At 31.7% G+C, this 14,766-nt stretch overlaps 3 protein-coding genes across 5 annotated transcripts; 2 read left to right on the top strand and 1 right to left on the bottom strand.

The window, feature by feature from the left end:
• The first annotated feature begins 382 nt into the window (after positions 1 to 382).
• On the top strand, positions 383 to 3,967 carry LOC122395646 (transmembrane protein 135-like). Of its 2 annotated transcripts, none has more exons than XM_043393405.1 (9): positions 383 to 933; positions 1,387 to 1,517; positions 1,996 to 2,122; positions 2,225 to 2,379; positions 2,459 to 2,714; positions 2,802 to 2,969; positions 3,038 to 3,178; positions 3,271 to 3,437; positions 3,621 to 3,967. In XM_043393405.1, exons 1-9 carry the CDS (start codon positions 787 to 789, stop codon positions 3,733 to 3,735), a joined length of 1,407 nt encoding a protein of 468 aa, XP_043249340.1. In that variant the 5' UTR covers positions 383 to 786; the 3' UTR covers positions 3,736 to 3,967. The 2 variants fall into 2 exon arrangements, with proteins under 2 accessions (XP_043249340.1, XP_043249341.1); XM_043393406.1 differs by lacking the exon at positions 383 to 933 and adding an exon at positions 1,124 to 1,245.
• Positions 3,968 to 4,314: 347 nt separating this feature from the next.
• LOC122395627 (ribosomal biogenesis protein LAS1L) lies at positions 4,315 to 7,219 on the bottom strand. Its single transcript, XM_043393362.1, has 6 exons — positions 6,980 to 7,219; positions 6,539 to 6,631; positions 6,127 to 6,460; positions 5,827 to 6,014; positions 4,761 to 5,755; positions 4,315 to 4,682 (listed from the first exon to the last, which is right to left on the bottom strand). The coding sequence occupies exons 1-6, from the start codon at positions 7,030 to 7,032 to the stop codon at positions 4,399 to 4,401; spliced, it is 1,947 nt and encodes a 648-aa protein (XP_043249297.1). The 5' UTR covers positions 7,033 to 7,219; the 3' UTR covers positions 4,315 to 4,398.
• Positions 7,220 to 9,800: 2,581 nt separating this feature from the next.
• Positions 9,801 to 11,843, top strand: LOC122395681 (SAP domain-containing ribonucleoprotein). Of its 2 annotated transcripts, none has more exons than XM_043393465.1 (7): positions 9,801 to 10,226; positions 10,458 to 10,554; positions 10,639 to 10,700; positions 10,836 to 11,069; positions 11,152 to 11,280; positions 11,360 to 11,431; positions 11,569 to 11,843. In XM_043393465.1, the coding sequence occupies exons 1-7, from the start codon at positions 10,176 to 10,178 to the stop codon at positions 11,668 to 11,670; spliced, it is 747 nt and encodes a 248-aa protein (XP_043249400.1). In that variant the 5' UTR covers positions 9,801 to 10,175; the 3' UTR covers positions 11,671 to 11,843. The 2 variants fall into 2 exon arrangements, with proteins under 2 accessions (XP_043249400.1, XP_043249401.1); XM_043393466.1 differs by having other exon boundaries at positions 10,458 to 10,551; positions 11,569 to 11,842.
• Positions 11,844 to 14,766: the final 2,923 nt, after the last annotated feature.

Here is a 14,766-nt window from a genome sequence, read left to right as displayed (position 1 = left end):
TACCGAAAGAGCAATTTGTCGTTTTAAAAACAATAGAATTTATAATGCAGACTCGGTGCATTGTCGAACAATTCATGTATCGTTTTATACAATTCTTAACGCACCAAATGTTTGCATTGTAAATTATATATTATACGTTAATACCTCTGTGATATTTATGGCAACTTCTAATAAAATTGTAACTAACTTTTTCTTTTTCGCTTTCAAAGTCGTTCACGTTTTTAAAATTGTCTTATTATAATGCTTTTTTCATTTTTTTATCATTTCATTAGGAAATAAGGTTTAAGGTCGCTCGATAACGCGAGCCAGCTAGCTAGAATCAAGATTTCTGCACCACTGACCACTGTCTGAGGTCTGAGTGTCTGCTTTAGTCAGTGACGAGCGGTCGGCGAGGTCGCACGGGTTCTCGCACTGCGCCGTGAGATTCTTTTATCTGCGTGCACGATCGCGAGCGTTGACGATCAGCATCGAGAGACCGAAGTTTAAAACAAACCAATTTTTTATCTAATCCACGTTAAATATCTTTAATCGATACATACAGCCTTGCCGGTTCGCGATCGGATTAATTCTCAAGTTCTCGTTGCGCAATTCTAAATTGATGTGTAGCTACGGCCAGGAAAATGGGACCAACAAAAGTATTTTATGGTATCAAATGAACAGCAATAAACAGTGACAGGAGAAGTGTCATTCTGAGATTTTTGCTGTATGCAACAATTACAACAACATTGACGTTTCCGTGATCAAAGAGTCGACTCTCGGAAGAAACTGTTTGTTGATTCCCGAAGAATGCCTTCTCAACTGAGCAAATTCTTTATAAATGCATCCTGCAGAGAATATGCGCATCCTTGGACAGATGATTGTATCAGTACAACAGCCGGTCTCGGTCTGCATGCCCTTCAAGAGAGCCTCAGGATATACTCTACTGTTTACGTAGTATGTTTACAGTTTCTTTTTTCTTTATTTTTCTTTCTTTCTTTTTTTTTTATACTTTGTTCTCGATACAAAAATGTAACGATTATAGAAATTATCTCGCACGGATAAATACGCAAACTTTCCTATAGTAGAAACGTATTTCAAAATACCTTTTCATTATTGTTTTCCATCTAAAATTACTCGTAACGCAAGGGAAACTATTCAAACGTATGCTAGTGTCGTAGTGCTTACGATTAGTCGAATAATGATTTATGATGGTCGTTTGGCAAATAACATTTCACATCTGGTATCGACGGATTTTTTAGGGGAATGGTTTGTCAATCTTTTAATTTAAAAATGACTTATAGTTTTTTTTATGAACAAATCCTGTATTAAACTAAAACACCGTGATATTCATCTCATGAATCTCGTACGATTTCTGTTTCCTTTAATATTTTACGTTTATATTTTTAGGTTACGTTTTTAATGAGAAGAAAGATGCCAACGAAAAAGGATGTCGAAAAAACAATATCGGGTATTTTACAGTCAACCGCTTTTCTCTCGTGGAGTGCCTTTTCGTATTCTATGTTTATTTGTAGCCTGAGGTGTGTTAAAATTAATTCTAATTTTATTCACATGACTTGCAAACAAGTTATTTGCCACTCAAAGAGTACATGTTAAATTGTTTTTATAAAACTGTATTAATACCCTTGATTTGAAAAATCAATTCAGTACTTACAAAGAGAATTTATAAGCGTGGAAATTGTTTTTAAGATCGGGTATAATTTATGGTATTAATATTAAACGATAAGAACCTCGTATAGTTCATTAAAATGGGTTTTTGTTATTGAGAAATTTCATTTTAAAGTTTTATTATAAGTATAAGCAATGTTAAACTTGGACACTTTGCTAGGTGTATGTAGACTTTCGATGATATTTATATTTCTGCACCAGTCTTTAAAAACATGATTTTGCATGGTATGCAGCAGATAGATTTAACAGTTTATTTATTATATCCGTTTGATGCAATCATATTTTTCGTTACAATATGCTCATGTGTTTATTTAAAACCTTATATTTCAGACGAATACTTGGGAGTTTTAATGTGCTGACTGTATCATTTCTACCATCGTTCCTGTCTAGTTTGATGGCTATTCTTATTGAAAGACCATCTCGACGTACTCTACTATGTTTATACGTATCTAACATTGTGAGTAGATTAGTTCTAATTCCATAATTCCTCATCATGGTAATATCATAATGAAAATCTACATTACTTCAGAAATATGTTAATTATCGCATTCCTTATTAGGCAACAGAAACTCTGTTCAGAATGGGACAAGCCAGGGGATATTATTCTTCGATTCCAAAGGGCGAAACGTACATTTTTGCTGTAAGCACGGCAGTGTTACTTTACTTTCTTCGATCCAAAACAAATAAACAAGATTCCGTATATAAAATACTTAGGTATTTACTCTTATTTTATGGTATTTGCGTTAATTATGAAATTGCCAACAGTTTTAAATATGTGTAAATTCTTTATTAGATTTGTCGTTGGAAAATACGAGGAGACTGAATCCCTTCAAGAGAACTACCCACAAGCTAATATATTACAGAGTTCTGCTACTAAATGCAATAAAGAAAGTTTAAAACAGAAACGTGATAAAACTAACAAACTTTGTAAAGAGAATATATTCATGAAATCCCTTGCAGTTTATAAGAGGATTATCGAAGCAATAAAAGGTCTGGGCAAACATGTGTCCTGTCCACATCCTCACGGTTGTGCTTATTATATATTAATGGTATTTATGTATATAAATAAATATCAAACAGGAATTTATACAAAATTTTAAATTTTAAATGTTTATTAATGATATTTTTATTTACAGGGCAGTGTAAAACTTTTTGGCTATGGTTTAAGTGCTCAGTTATTGCTTAATTTAATCTTTCAAATTAAGAAGTTACTTAAAAAACCACAATTAATAAAATCTATAATCTTAAAGAAAAACAACTTCAATTTGGCTGTGTTTTTAGGAGGTTTTTCAGGACTTTATAGGGTACTGTTATATTCTGTATCTTTGTATCATTATTTCCGTGTGTTTTATTACAACAGTTTTTATTTCAGCTAGTATCTTGTTCGTTAAGGAGATTTTTACAAAAAGATTCTTCCTATTATGCTATTCCTGCAGGATTTATAGGTGGTCTAGCATTTTCGTCTTACAATAATAGTACCGTAGCTTTGTACTTTATGTGGAAAGCATTACAGGTATCTCTTACAGATAGTTTTCTAATTCATATGTTTGATACTTTTATTCCATGTGCAAAATTTTCCTTTATCATATGAAAATTTCTCTTCAGTTGTTGTGGAATGATCTCGTGGAAAGGAAAATTGTACCTGAAGTAAAGGGATTTGTAATTTTATTATATTGCTTTAGTACGGCGGTACTCTTTCATGTAGCCATTCTTGAACCACAACTTTTACGACCGTCTTATTGGAAGTTTTTGTGCAATATATCCGGTGACAGGTAATTATTATAAACGTATTAAGAAACAGCATCACTTTTAGAACGGAAAAGATGCGCAGATCACAAATTCGTTTTCTTATCGAGTGGGCATTATACAACAAGGCCTCACTGATACACAGTAAAAGTAAAAAATAATAAGATACAATTTTATGGTTTTATCAACGTTTTTTTATAAAATTGCAGAATAGCGGTAATGTCTCGAATACCATTGGATCAGTTTGGTTTCCACTCGACTAAATATCTTGCAGAAGTGCTCAGGAAAACCAACACTACTAATAAGAAAGTCTACTCATTTTAATTAGAATTGGAAAGAAGGTATATTGTATTTTGTTTGTGTATAGATATGTTTGTTGTTTATATATGTTGAAAACATACAACCAAAGAAACAAACGGTGTCATAAATTTTACGATACTTGGACGAATTTTATTCAATTGGTTGAAATTTGTTAAAACTAATTTGTGTACCAAATGTTCAATCTATGATACGATGGGTGTACCAGGGATGCCAAGATTTTATATACATATTGTGATAAACAAAAATTTTTATTCTTTAATATAGCAATGTTGGAAATATATATTTCGACGAATTTAATTTGTGATTTTTATACATTTATAGTATGTATATACATAGTATATACCAGATGAGAAACTTACTTAAAACAAGTGGGTTCTATGGAATAATAGTGTATAAATTGTATTATGCTGTAGATATCTGTAAAAGCATGTACATACAGATTCATGTATAAAATTACATTTGATATTTGCAACATTGAGAAATGTATATTTATTAGTTAAAAGTAGACAATAAGTAGTTGAAGAATTTTTTATATTAGTACATTTTGATAGAATTATATAATTTATTTATTAAATTATAAGAATACATCGTTGAATTACTTGTTTGTTGTTTTCACATTTCCTACGAACATTTATAAATAAAATATTTGAATAGAAATTTAATGTATTATTTTTGTTTTTTGGCAGTCTCTAATGCTCTATTTATTATAATGTCTGCATTCCTTCGTTCGTATTTCCGTTTCGAACGTTTCTTTTTCCTCAGGACATTGTTCCAATTAATTTTACTTTTCATTTTCAAATCTTTACTATCTATAATTCCAGGAGTAATTTCAGACTCCAAAGCTAAAACATTGTATTTCTGTGATATTTTCTTAAGAGGATTTAAAACTTGCATGGAATCAATTTGCCAAGGAAGTAAACCAATTGGACAATTCACCCAATGATAATTCGCTAAAAAAAATTTCAATTTTCGTATCATATTCATGGTAAATATTTTTATTAAATAAAAACGTAATTTTATGTACTCACTAGACGGTAATTTCCAACATTGAGTTCGAACCTTTTCATCGCTTAAAAAATGAGACGTTGTACCTTTAGATTTGTTCTGTTCGTTATCTAAATCTAGGATACGATCATGTTGATTACAAATATCTTTAAGAGTAAAAATGTTTTGATACTGAGTGAAATTTTCATCGTTTGTTGTATTTCCTGTCACGCTAATGTTGATTAAATTTAATAATAATTGTTTTCTTTCTTCGTCTAGTTTTGGACTTGTTAACTCTAACATGGGTAGAATGAATTTCATAGACAACTCGTTTGCGTTTAATATAAATTTTAAAACAAAATTTACGTCGGTTAGACAAGGTAACACTACGCTCGATAAATTAAACCAGAAAACATCTTTCAGGTGTGGATAAGTATGATCCGTTTCTTCCTTCACTTTAAGTTGAAAAGTTTTTGGTGGTAATCTTTTTTCTGCGACTTGTAACTCGTATTCCAATGTTCGAGCTATACAATGGGCGGCATCTAATTTCACAAAACTATAACATATAGAACTTATCCATAAAGAAGCTAATAGTTTTCTATCTTTAGTTACTTGTTCATTATTCATTAAATTTAGTAATTCTAGAATTATGGTTTCCATCATTTCCTTTTCATATAATAAAAATATAATATCTTTCCAAAATGATATCATGTCTAACGGTAAGATATGATTTTCCAAGTCAGTTACAGTTGTTTCCTTTTGAACGAAAATCTGCAAAATATCTTTGCTTGGTAAAAAAGCTTCCGAATTGAGAAGCGCATTGTAAACTATATCCTTCTTATTGGGGATGGATTTTTTATTAAGATATCTAGAGATTTCGGACAGAAGAATAACTTTTGCGGTCACTAATTTGTATTTTTTGTCCTTTTTTATACCATCGGTAGCATCTTGTCTATAATTATCTTTATCGTTTTCTATGTTTTCGTTATTTTGTTCCAGCAAGGAGCTGGCGTACAAATGCAGATCTTGTAACGTTTCCCTAATAAAAAAATCAATTTGTCATTATAAATGTATTGTAATTAATTTGTTGCAGTTGAAATTTATATGTACTTGAGTCGAGGATCTGGAATATCCGATACTAAATTGTATCCCGCATGAATATACAAATTAACAGCGGTCCAAAGTTCAATCAAGTCACTAAATTCTTGTATCTCTTCAGTTTCTTCGACTTCCTTTACAGACTCGCCAGTGACCATAGATTGTTCCATTCTTTTAACTTCGGTTGCCCAATATTCTTCCTTTAAACATAACATTTAATACAATCGATAGATTATATGGAAACAAGAAATTATATTCAAAATCATTGCACAGATAGGAAGTTTGTACATAGCTAAAAAAATAAATACTTACATGCAACCAAGTTAATAATATATTTATAGCTATTCTCAATACACCTATGGATGGCAATTGGTGTCCATGAGCAGTATCGTGCCTCAAATTCACTATCCATTCTGGGATATTTAGCTGTTTGGCAATTTGAAACAGGGATGTGTGCTTTGTGTGTCCTAAGTTAGATATATGATTTAAAAATCTCATTATGGTGGTGGAGTACATCAGGGACAAATCATTTTCATAACTAATCGGCAACTCCCCATTGTTAATCTTGGGTGACCATTCACGATCTCTAAGACACACTTGCACGATCGAAAGTGTACAATCGACTCCTAATGGTAATTTTGGCATCCTAAAATTCATTCTGTTAGTTTACCTTATGTTTCACAATGTATTATAAACTCAAAATAAAGATGAAATATTACTTTACCTTGCTTTCCATGCAAGCAACGTATCGCATGCTTTGGTTTGCTCAACCGTGTCGTTCGAATAAATTTGTTTATACACTTCATACCATTCGGTTCTATAGAATGTAAATTGAACTTTTAAATGAAAATCATACGACACGTTACTGATCATAAGTATAATGACACTTGCTTGTAATGCTCACAATAATTGAACCAATGTGTTCAAATGTCTCTTCACGCTTTGAGTATAATGACCAAGTGAAAATGGTTATTTCCGAAAATAATTCATAAAAAGGCATTAGAGAAACCATAATTTAGGAATGTGAAACGTATGGAGAGTTTTAATCTTCGAAATGATCCCATGAAGGTTATTCTACCTACGATTACTTTCTACGAAATTAAGTGTCATAATATTTATGATCGATAGTCTGTGAACATTATTACAGAATTATTCTTGTACTTACAGTGAAAACCATGGAACTTGTTTCATACATTCCTCTTTCACAGAAAACACCATACTTACTCACGTGCAATCACAAACTTGATAAACTTTTCGACTAAATGTTTGGACGCGTCGATGTGTCTGTAGCACAATGTAGCAGGCCTTCCTTAATTCCTTAATTTTTATAAATTCTAAAGTTAAAAATATTATTCGAATTTAATTAAGTCCTTCAATCACTTCTCTAAACATTATTTCATGTAATTAATAAGTTATAAACAATTTATTTCAATATTGCGCAAAAATCTGCAAACAAACAGTATCGCCATCTAATATCAGGAATTCTAACTGCTAAAGTGCATATATATATATACGAGCTCACGTACTTACGTGAATGACCTATAGTTGTGTTAAAATCTGCAAAGAAACAGTATCGCCATCTACTATCAGGGTTTCGAAGTCAAAAAATCGTCCCAGGATCACAGAATGTTAGTGGAGGTATCCGGAGTACAGCTACCCCCACTCCTCCTACTCCTAATACGCAGTACCTTGATTATTCGTTAATTACTCCTTTCCTGGGATTAAAATAGGAACTTTTAGAATCGAAGAATGTAGTATAGACCCTTGGCTAAATTCAAGGATAGTTTTTAGAACCATTCCGCTAGTAATTAAGACGTTATTAACAAATATCGTAAGTCGGAACATTTACGGCTGTATCACCGTCTGCTTTAATCGATGAATTATCGAATTTTCAACTATAACACCCATATTCTGGCTATTAAGGAACCAAGTAGACATCTCTGGCAACATTCAAGGACCGATTTTGTAGCGCTCCATGCTCTAATTAATTAGTTATTAGCGATAAATGTCTAAGGTGTCACGTGAAAAAAGTTAGAAACCGTGGGACGACTTCCGATATTCGTTAATAACTATTTAATGAGGCATAGCATGGTCCTAAAAACTATCCTTGAATGTTGCCAAGGGTCTAGACTATATTCTTAAATTCTAAAAGTTCATAATTTGTACCCAGGAAAGGCGTAATTAGTAAATTAACGAGCAACAATTCATTACGAAGCCGAGAAGCCCATAGTACGCTGTTTTCGCCACTAGTTGGCGCCACCATCCAACAATCGATAATTCTCCGCTTGTCATGAATTACTGCTCGTTAATTTACTAATTACGCATTTCCTGGGAACAAATTATGAACTTTTAGAATTGGAGAATATAGTCTAGACCCTTGGCTAGATTCAAGGATAGTTTTTAGAACCACGCTATGCCTCATTAAATAGTTATTAACGAATATCGGAAGTCGGGACACTGTTTTTCACATTTTAACGGGACACCTTGGGGATCTATCGCTAATAACTAATTAACTAGAGCATGGAGCGCTACGAAATCGGTCCTTGAATGTTGCCAGGGATGTCGACTTGGTTCTCTAATAGCCAAAATATGGGTATTATAGTTGAAAAATGGATAATTCATCGATTAAAGCAGACGGTGATACAGCCGTAAATGTTCCGACTTACGATATTCGTTAATAACATCTTAATTACTAGCAGAATGGTTCTAAAAACTATCCTTGAATCAAGCCAAGGGTCTATACTACATTTTTCGATTCTAAAAGTTCATATTTTAATCCCAGAAAAGGAGTTATTAATGAATAATCAAGGTAGTGCGTATCAAGAGTAGGAGGAGTGGGGGTAGCTGTACTCCGGATACCTCCACTAACATTCTGTGATCCTGGGACGATTTTTTGACTTCGAAACACTGATATTAGATGGCGACACTGTTTCTTTGCAGATTTTAACACAACTATAGGTCATTCACGTACGTGAGCTCGTATATATATATATGCACTTTAGCAGTTAGAATTCCTGATATTAGATGGCGATACTGTTTGTTTGCAGATTTTTGCGCAATACATTGAAATAAATTGTTTATAACTTATTAATTACATGAAATAATGTATAGAGAAGTGGTTAAAGGACTTAATTAAATTCGAATAATATTTTTAACTTTAGAATTTATAAAAATTAAGGAATTATTGGGATAGGTAGGGGATAATTTAAATAAAAAGCGTGGAATATATGTACTGTGATTTTTATTTTTCATCGATATAAATATAAGGAATGTTTTACACATTTCTAACTTTGTTAAATAAAAATAAGCGTCGACATCTTGATAGCATGTTTTATAAATAAATTAAATTGGTGAATAATATATAATAATTCCGCCAGTAATTAAGACGTTATTAACGAATATCGGAAGTCGGAACATTTATGGCTGTATCACCGTCTGTTTTGATCGATGAATTATCAACTTTTCAACCATAATACCCATATTTTGGCTATTAGAGAATCAAGTAGACATCCCTGGTAACATTCAAGGACCGATTTTGCAACGGTCCATGTTCTAATTAATTAGTTATTAGCAATTGTTCCTTGAGGTGTTGCATAAAACAGTGTCCCGACTTCCGATATTCGTTAATAACTTGTTAATTAGGTACAGGCGGAATGGTTCTAAAAAGTATCCTTGAATGTTGGCAAGGGTCTATCTGCCAAGTGGAATGATGAGCATCGAAGGCTTCGTCTTCACTTTCGCACACTATGTGTAAAATATTCTTTATGATTATGTTATGAAAATGTGTACTATGGTTTTGAGATATAGATAAATACTATTTTAGTCGTGGTGTGCAAAAGTGGAATGACAAGTTCCCAGTGCACCTAGTGCTCGATCTGGAAACACTAACCGAAAACACAGCAGACCAATGAAATTCGGTTTCAATCACATGGTTGTACAATTTATGCGAGTTTTTCGTCTCGCTAGATCAAGTACAGAAACTAATAGAACCCAATTTGAATAATTGACGTATCGAAAAATTCACGTATAGAGACGTTTTAAAAGTTGAGTAATAACCGAACATAGTTGATGCATAAAAGTTACGTTTACTTTTTAAATAGGTGGTGTTGGACCGTTCATGTTCGGTCAGGTATTTTATAATTCATCTTTTCAGTTATTATCTACTTATTCGTGATCGAAACTTGGTTGATCAGAGAGTAGTCATAGTCACGAAAGTAGTGATATTGAACTCTCTACGTTTTCTAGTGTGTACAGTTAGGTTTGATTTGCTCTCTGATTTCTAACAACTATTCTGCGAAAATTTCTGACATGTTAATCGAGACCCGAAACGAATTATTGAAATAAAATAATACAAATGCATCATGGCTGATTCATCTTACGAAAAAGGGCTCACGGAACTTTCAAAAATGAAGGTAATCTATGTACATTTTGTTGATATATTAAACACCCGGAAAATTAACCTTAAAATTTGGCGAAAAAGCTTTTCTATTCACGGCCTAAAACAACTTCATTCATATGTTATACATATAAATATTCGTAAATAATTGATGCTTTAAATTTGTCGTGCCTTGTAGGAATTGTATATTTTATTAAGGTTCTAGAATAATATTTTAATAGAATTGAACACGAGTGTTATTAAATAGGTTGCAGACTTGAAAATTGAATTAAAACAAAGAGGTCTTCCTACAACTGGTAACAAAAATGAGCTGGTGGAGAGGCTTCAGCTAGCAATACATGGTGGTATATGTTTTTGAATTAGTTTTTAAGTACATATTTTTCCCTGTAGAAAGTAAATATTGATAGAACTGTGATTTTCATTGTCAGATTCTGCATTATCTTTGGACGAAACGGCAGAAGAAATTTTAGACGAAGATGCTGTTCTTGGCGTAAGTATTTAAGATAAACTGTTAATTTGAATTTGCTAAAAAGAAAAATAATATGTAACAATGCTCGTGATAGTTTAATATAAATTTAATATAGCATTAATGATGTAACCGTGGAGAATATTTCTGTTTACGTAGGATGAAGAAATAGAAGAGCTATCCAGTAAACCAGATTCGCAAGAAGCAAATGAAAAAAGAAAATTATCTACAGAGAGTAATATGAGTGCAAAAAAGATAGTTCTAAATCGTAAACCAGTGATCGAAGAAATTAAAAATGACCTGATAGAAAAAATTGAAACCGATACAAAACCGACCGAAACGGCACCACCGGAAAGAAAAATTATTAAATTATCAGAGCTTGGTATCAAAGAGGTAATAATTAATATTTTATTTTAGGGTATACAGATTGAAAACGGAAGATAATACATTAATGAAATTTATGTTATTTAAACAGAGACTAGAAATGAGGGCCAAGAAATTTGGATTACCGCTATCGGAGGCTGCTAGAAAGGAAGTTAGATCCGCAAGATTCAGTATTAATAATCAAAACAACAAGTCGGCTGCTTCTGTAAAAACACCTGTGGTATATATTTTTGTTTTATTATAATTGAAACATTGTGTACATGCTTTAGACGTGCATAATTTATTATATGCATTTGCAGCATACTACGTACGATGTTTTAAAGAAACGGGCAGAAAGATTCGGCACATCTGTTTCTAATTTAATGGAAAAGGTATTAAATTGAATGAAATAGAAATGTTATAACGTCAAATTATATTTAAACACATACGTACTACATATACATATATATATATGTATGTATGTATGTATGTATGTATATATAACTCTCGTAATCGTACTTCGTTTCAGGCCGAATTGGAAGCCAGAATAGAAAAAAGGAAAGCCAGATTTGGTGAAGTGAAACCTTCTACTGAGAAAGTATTTCACAATAAAGTTAAAATTGTTAAATGATATTCAGTGTTATATACCAAAACAGCAACCTAGATTGCAAAACTTATTCAAAGTTTTCTTATTTTCATTACAATCATTGTATACATAATAAAAGATCATCGTATTTGTTATAAAATACTTTGCACAATGGATCCAAGATTTTTTTTCAGTGTAACATTATGCTGAATGTCTGTTCGAAGTATGTTTCACGTGCATTCGTTTTAAAAGAAATTGTGAAAATACTTTTATACTTATATTTAAGTTTACTTAAAACATTATATAATAATGAACAGATAACATGCAGTGTTATGATATTATTTTTCCTATTTATAATGGGAAAAATTAATGTTTTTAAGACGAGTTCAAATTTTCTGACATTCATTTTAAAATAAATAATTGACTGGAAAAAATGCATACTTGTAATATCATGGTTTCATATTACTACAAGGTAATACAATTGAAAACATAAATAAATAAAAATTGCTTCGACATTGACGCGCGTCAACAATCGAATGCTTTTAAGAGAGAGGAAAGCATCCTATGATATTATTTCAATATATTGAATTTTATTACAAAATGTTTGTATTTAGGCTACAACATGTAATATAATAATTGCGTTTGGTCTAGACCCTTATGAAAAGAAAAGCTAAACTGCACCACATTTACTGTTGTCTCGACAAGACACTTCGTCGGTTTACGTTTCAAGGAAACACTCGTAAATGCGAAAATGTTTGGTATACGTGCAAAAATTAACGCATCTCTTTTGAGTTATCATAGATCACGTTTGAAACGTTTATCGTTCGTTTTGAGATCGAATCACTGTGTTATATCACAAATATTTCGTACGAAATATATAAATTCCACTAAATGCGGACGTGCCGTGCATAAAAGCAATAAAAATATATACGATTGTACATACATACATCATCTGGAAAAATCCAAGTCGCGTATATTTTATTTTCTGTTTTTAGTTTTTATTCAGCGGGATTAAAAGTCTGTTAAAAAACGAGTCTTCGGACATATCGAACAATTTTCAAGTTCCTTTGCACAAGTGTTCACGGTTTTTCTTCATTCTTTTTCTTTTTTCTTTGTTTTTTTTTTTTATCAAACAGATTAGATTTTAATATTGGTACGTGACAAAACACGAATCACACGAAAGAATACTTTATAGAAACTTATTCGATTCTAATCATCATTCGAACGTTCGATCGAACGAAGACATACGGGAATTCGTATTTTCCTTGAAGCGCACCCTAAGAACGAATGGTCCGAAGACACACGTTACAATTAAAGAAGACAATAGAGATTGTACATTAAACAGTATACAACCGAAATATATCGTATAGGTGTAAAAATAATAAAATTAGCAGTAGTAAACTCTCTATTACATTATACGACGTGTAATGGTGTATAATCGTTTAATTCGGTTATTAAACGTTCGACGAAGTAAAGGAAACTATCCCAAGCAGCTAATCCTACGATAATGTATTTTCTTCTTTTTATTTATATAACTTCTATTTATATTAGGTATGCACGTATGTGTGATAACTAAACAGATACACGATTTTTGTGGCGCAAAGACACTACCAGCTTTGCTGATAAATCAAAGAGCAGGAGGCTGTTGTATGATTAACGAAACTAAATAAACAAAAATAGTATTTCTATTTTTTCCCTTTGTAAATATATCTGTTCGTTATGTACACAATTGTATCTGTTCAGTGAATCACTCGATCGAATTGATTTCGTTTTCACCCATTTTTCGATCTTTAAGCATCATTAAAATTTCCTCGAAAGTTTAATATCCAAGGAAAGGATTCAACGAATAAATTTTTTCAAGCTGTGCTTTTAGGCACGAGCAATTCTGACCTTGCGTCAAGTCCATAATGACGTATAATAATACGACATATTCGTATAATATATCTTAATTAATTCTTTATACTTTATTACATATATAGTTCTGTGTGTATGCTGTATATATATATATATATATATATGCATTTACCTTTTCCTTAAAAACTTAAAAATATCTTTAAAAAGTCATTCGAAAACAAAAAGAAGTTATTATTTTTTGTCAATATGGTTGCACATGCCTAGAAAAATTATCATTCGCATGTAGATACATATATTTACGTATTTGTAATTGCACGCTATAATAGAATAAAAATTTTATCGTTTTTTAACTAGTTTTCGATTATCTACATGCTTGACATGTTAATTTTCGTTAAATTCCCCCCTCTCGACACCTCATTTTTAAAAAATTGGATTTGGCAGCCTCCTGTTCTCTAATATAACTATATATTCAATGTTTGTTTTTTTTTTTCTTTAATATAATTATCAAGTAAAATTTGTAAAATACAATATTATACTACCTATCATAATTTCTTAATCTTTTCTTTATAAATAATTATAGTAGTAGTCTTCACACCATTTGTTAATTTATTATAATCGGATGCCGTTTTCTTTTCGTTTTTTTTTTTTTTAAATTTAAATATTACATTTGTGCCCTTTGCACTAATTCAGTTTATAGTATTCTGCGTGACTGTGTGTTGTGTGTGTTTCTGTCTGCTGCTCTGTCTCTGTGTGTGTGTGTGTGTGCGCGTGTGCGCGCGCGTGGAGGGGGGTGCGCACGCGTGTGCCCTGTGTGTGTTTGTGTGTGTGTATATATATATATATAATACATGTAATATAATCTAAAGGACTTATTATATTTACATATATACATGTAACAACGGCGCATAGTCCGAATTTGTAAATAATTTTTTCCGATTATTACTAAGATCGACTTCATTAACAGCAAACGTTTATTCGGGAAAGGACATCTACACACCTACGACGGATTCGGATGTAACCGTGTACGAATTTCATTTGTGGATACTAATAGATTAATAGTTAAAATTCTGGTCAGATCTTTATGTAACTTTCCTCTAGCGTAACGCAACTTCTTGTTCTTCCTTTCTCATTTTGCGCTGCTACTAGCGTGTGGTCGTTTGCTTCATATAAATTTAATCAAACTCGAACTAATTACAAAAAGCTTATAACCCTTAAGAAATAGGCTCCATTGTTAGCGATATAGTATATTTCCCTTTTTTTTCTCGCTTGGCCAACCTTGGATTTGGT

The sequence above is a fragment of the Colletes gigas genome, unplaced genomic scaffold (genome assembly GCF_013123115.1).
Source record: "Colletes gigas isolate AHSC1104 unplaced genomic scaffold, ASM1312311v1 Colletes_gigas_Sc00006, whole genome shotgun sequence".
Classification (NCBI taxonomy): Eukaryota; Metazoa; Arthropoda; class Insecta; order Hymenoptera; family Colletidae; genus Colletes; species Colletes gigas.
The sequence above is the reverse complement of the archived record's forward strand: the minus strand, read 5'-3'. Positions and strand labels throughout refer to the sequence as shown.

Excerpts from the sequence above, each read along its gene's own strand:
- LOC122395681 (XM_043393465.1), top strand. The coding sequence starts at position 10,176 with ATGGCTGATTCATCTTACGAAAAAGGGCTCACGGAACTTTCAAAAATG. Across the intron at positions 10,701-10,835 it reads ACGAAGATGCTGTTCTTGGC|GATGAAGAAATAGAAGAGCT; the intron begins GTAAGTATTTAA and ends CTGTTTACGTAG. Across the intron at positions 11,281-11,359 it reads CTTCTGTAAAAACACCTGTG|CATACTACGTACGATGTTTT; the intron begins GTATATATTTTT and ends ATGCATTTGCAG.
- LOC122395646 (XM_043393405.1), top strand. The coding sequence starts at position 787 with ATGCCTTCTCAACTGAGCAAATTCTTTATAAATGCATCCTGCAGAGAA. Across the intron at positions 934-1,386 it reads TATACTCTACTGTTTACGTA|GTTACGTTTTTAATGAGAAG; the intron begins GTATGTTTACAG and ends TTATATTTTTAG. Across the intron at positions 3,179-3,270 it reads TTATGTGGAAAGCATTACAG|TTGTTGTGGAATGATCTCGT; the intron begins GTATCTCTTACA and ends ATTTCTCTTCAG.
- LOC122395627 (XM_043393362.1), bottom strand. The coding sequence starts at position 7,032 with ATGGTGTTTTCTGTGAAAGAGGAATGTATGAAACAAGTTCCATGGTTT. Across the intron at positions 6,015-6,126 it reads TATTATTAACTTGGTTGCAT|GAAGAATATTGGGCAACCGA; the intron begins GTAAGTATTTAT and ends TTATGTTTAAAG. Across the intron at positions 5,756-5,826 it reads ATTCCAGATCCTCGACTCAA|GGAAACGTTACAAGATCTGC; the intron begins GTACATATAAAT and ends TTTTTTTATTAG.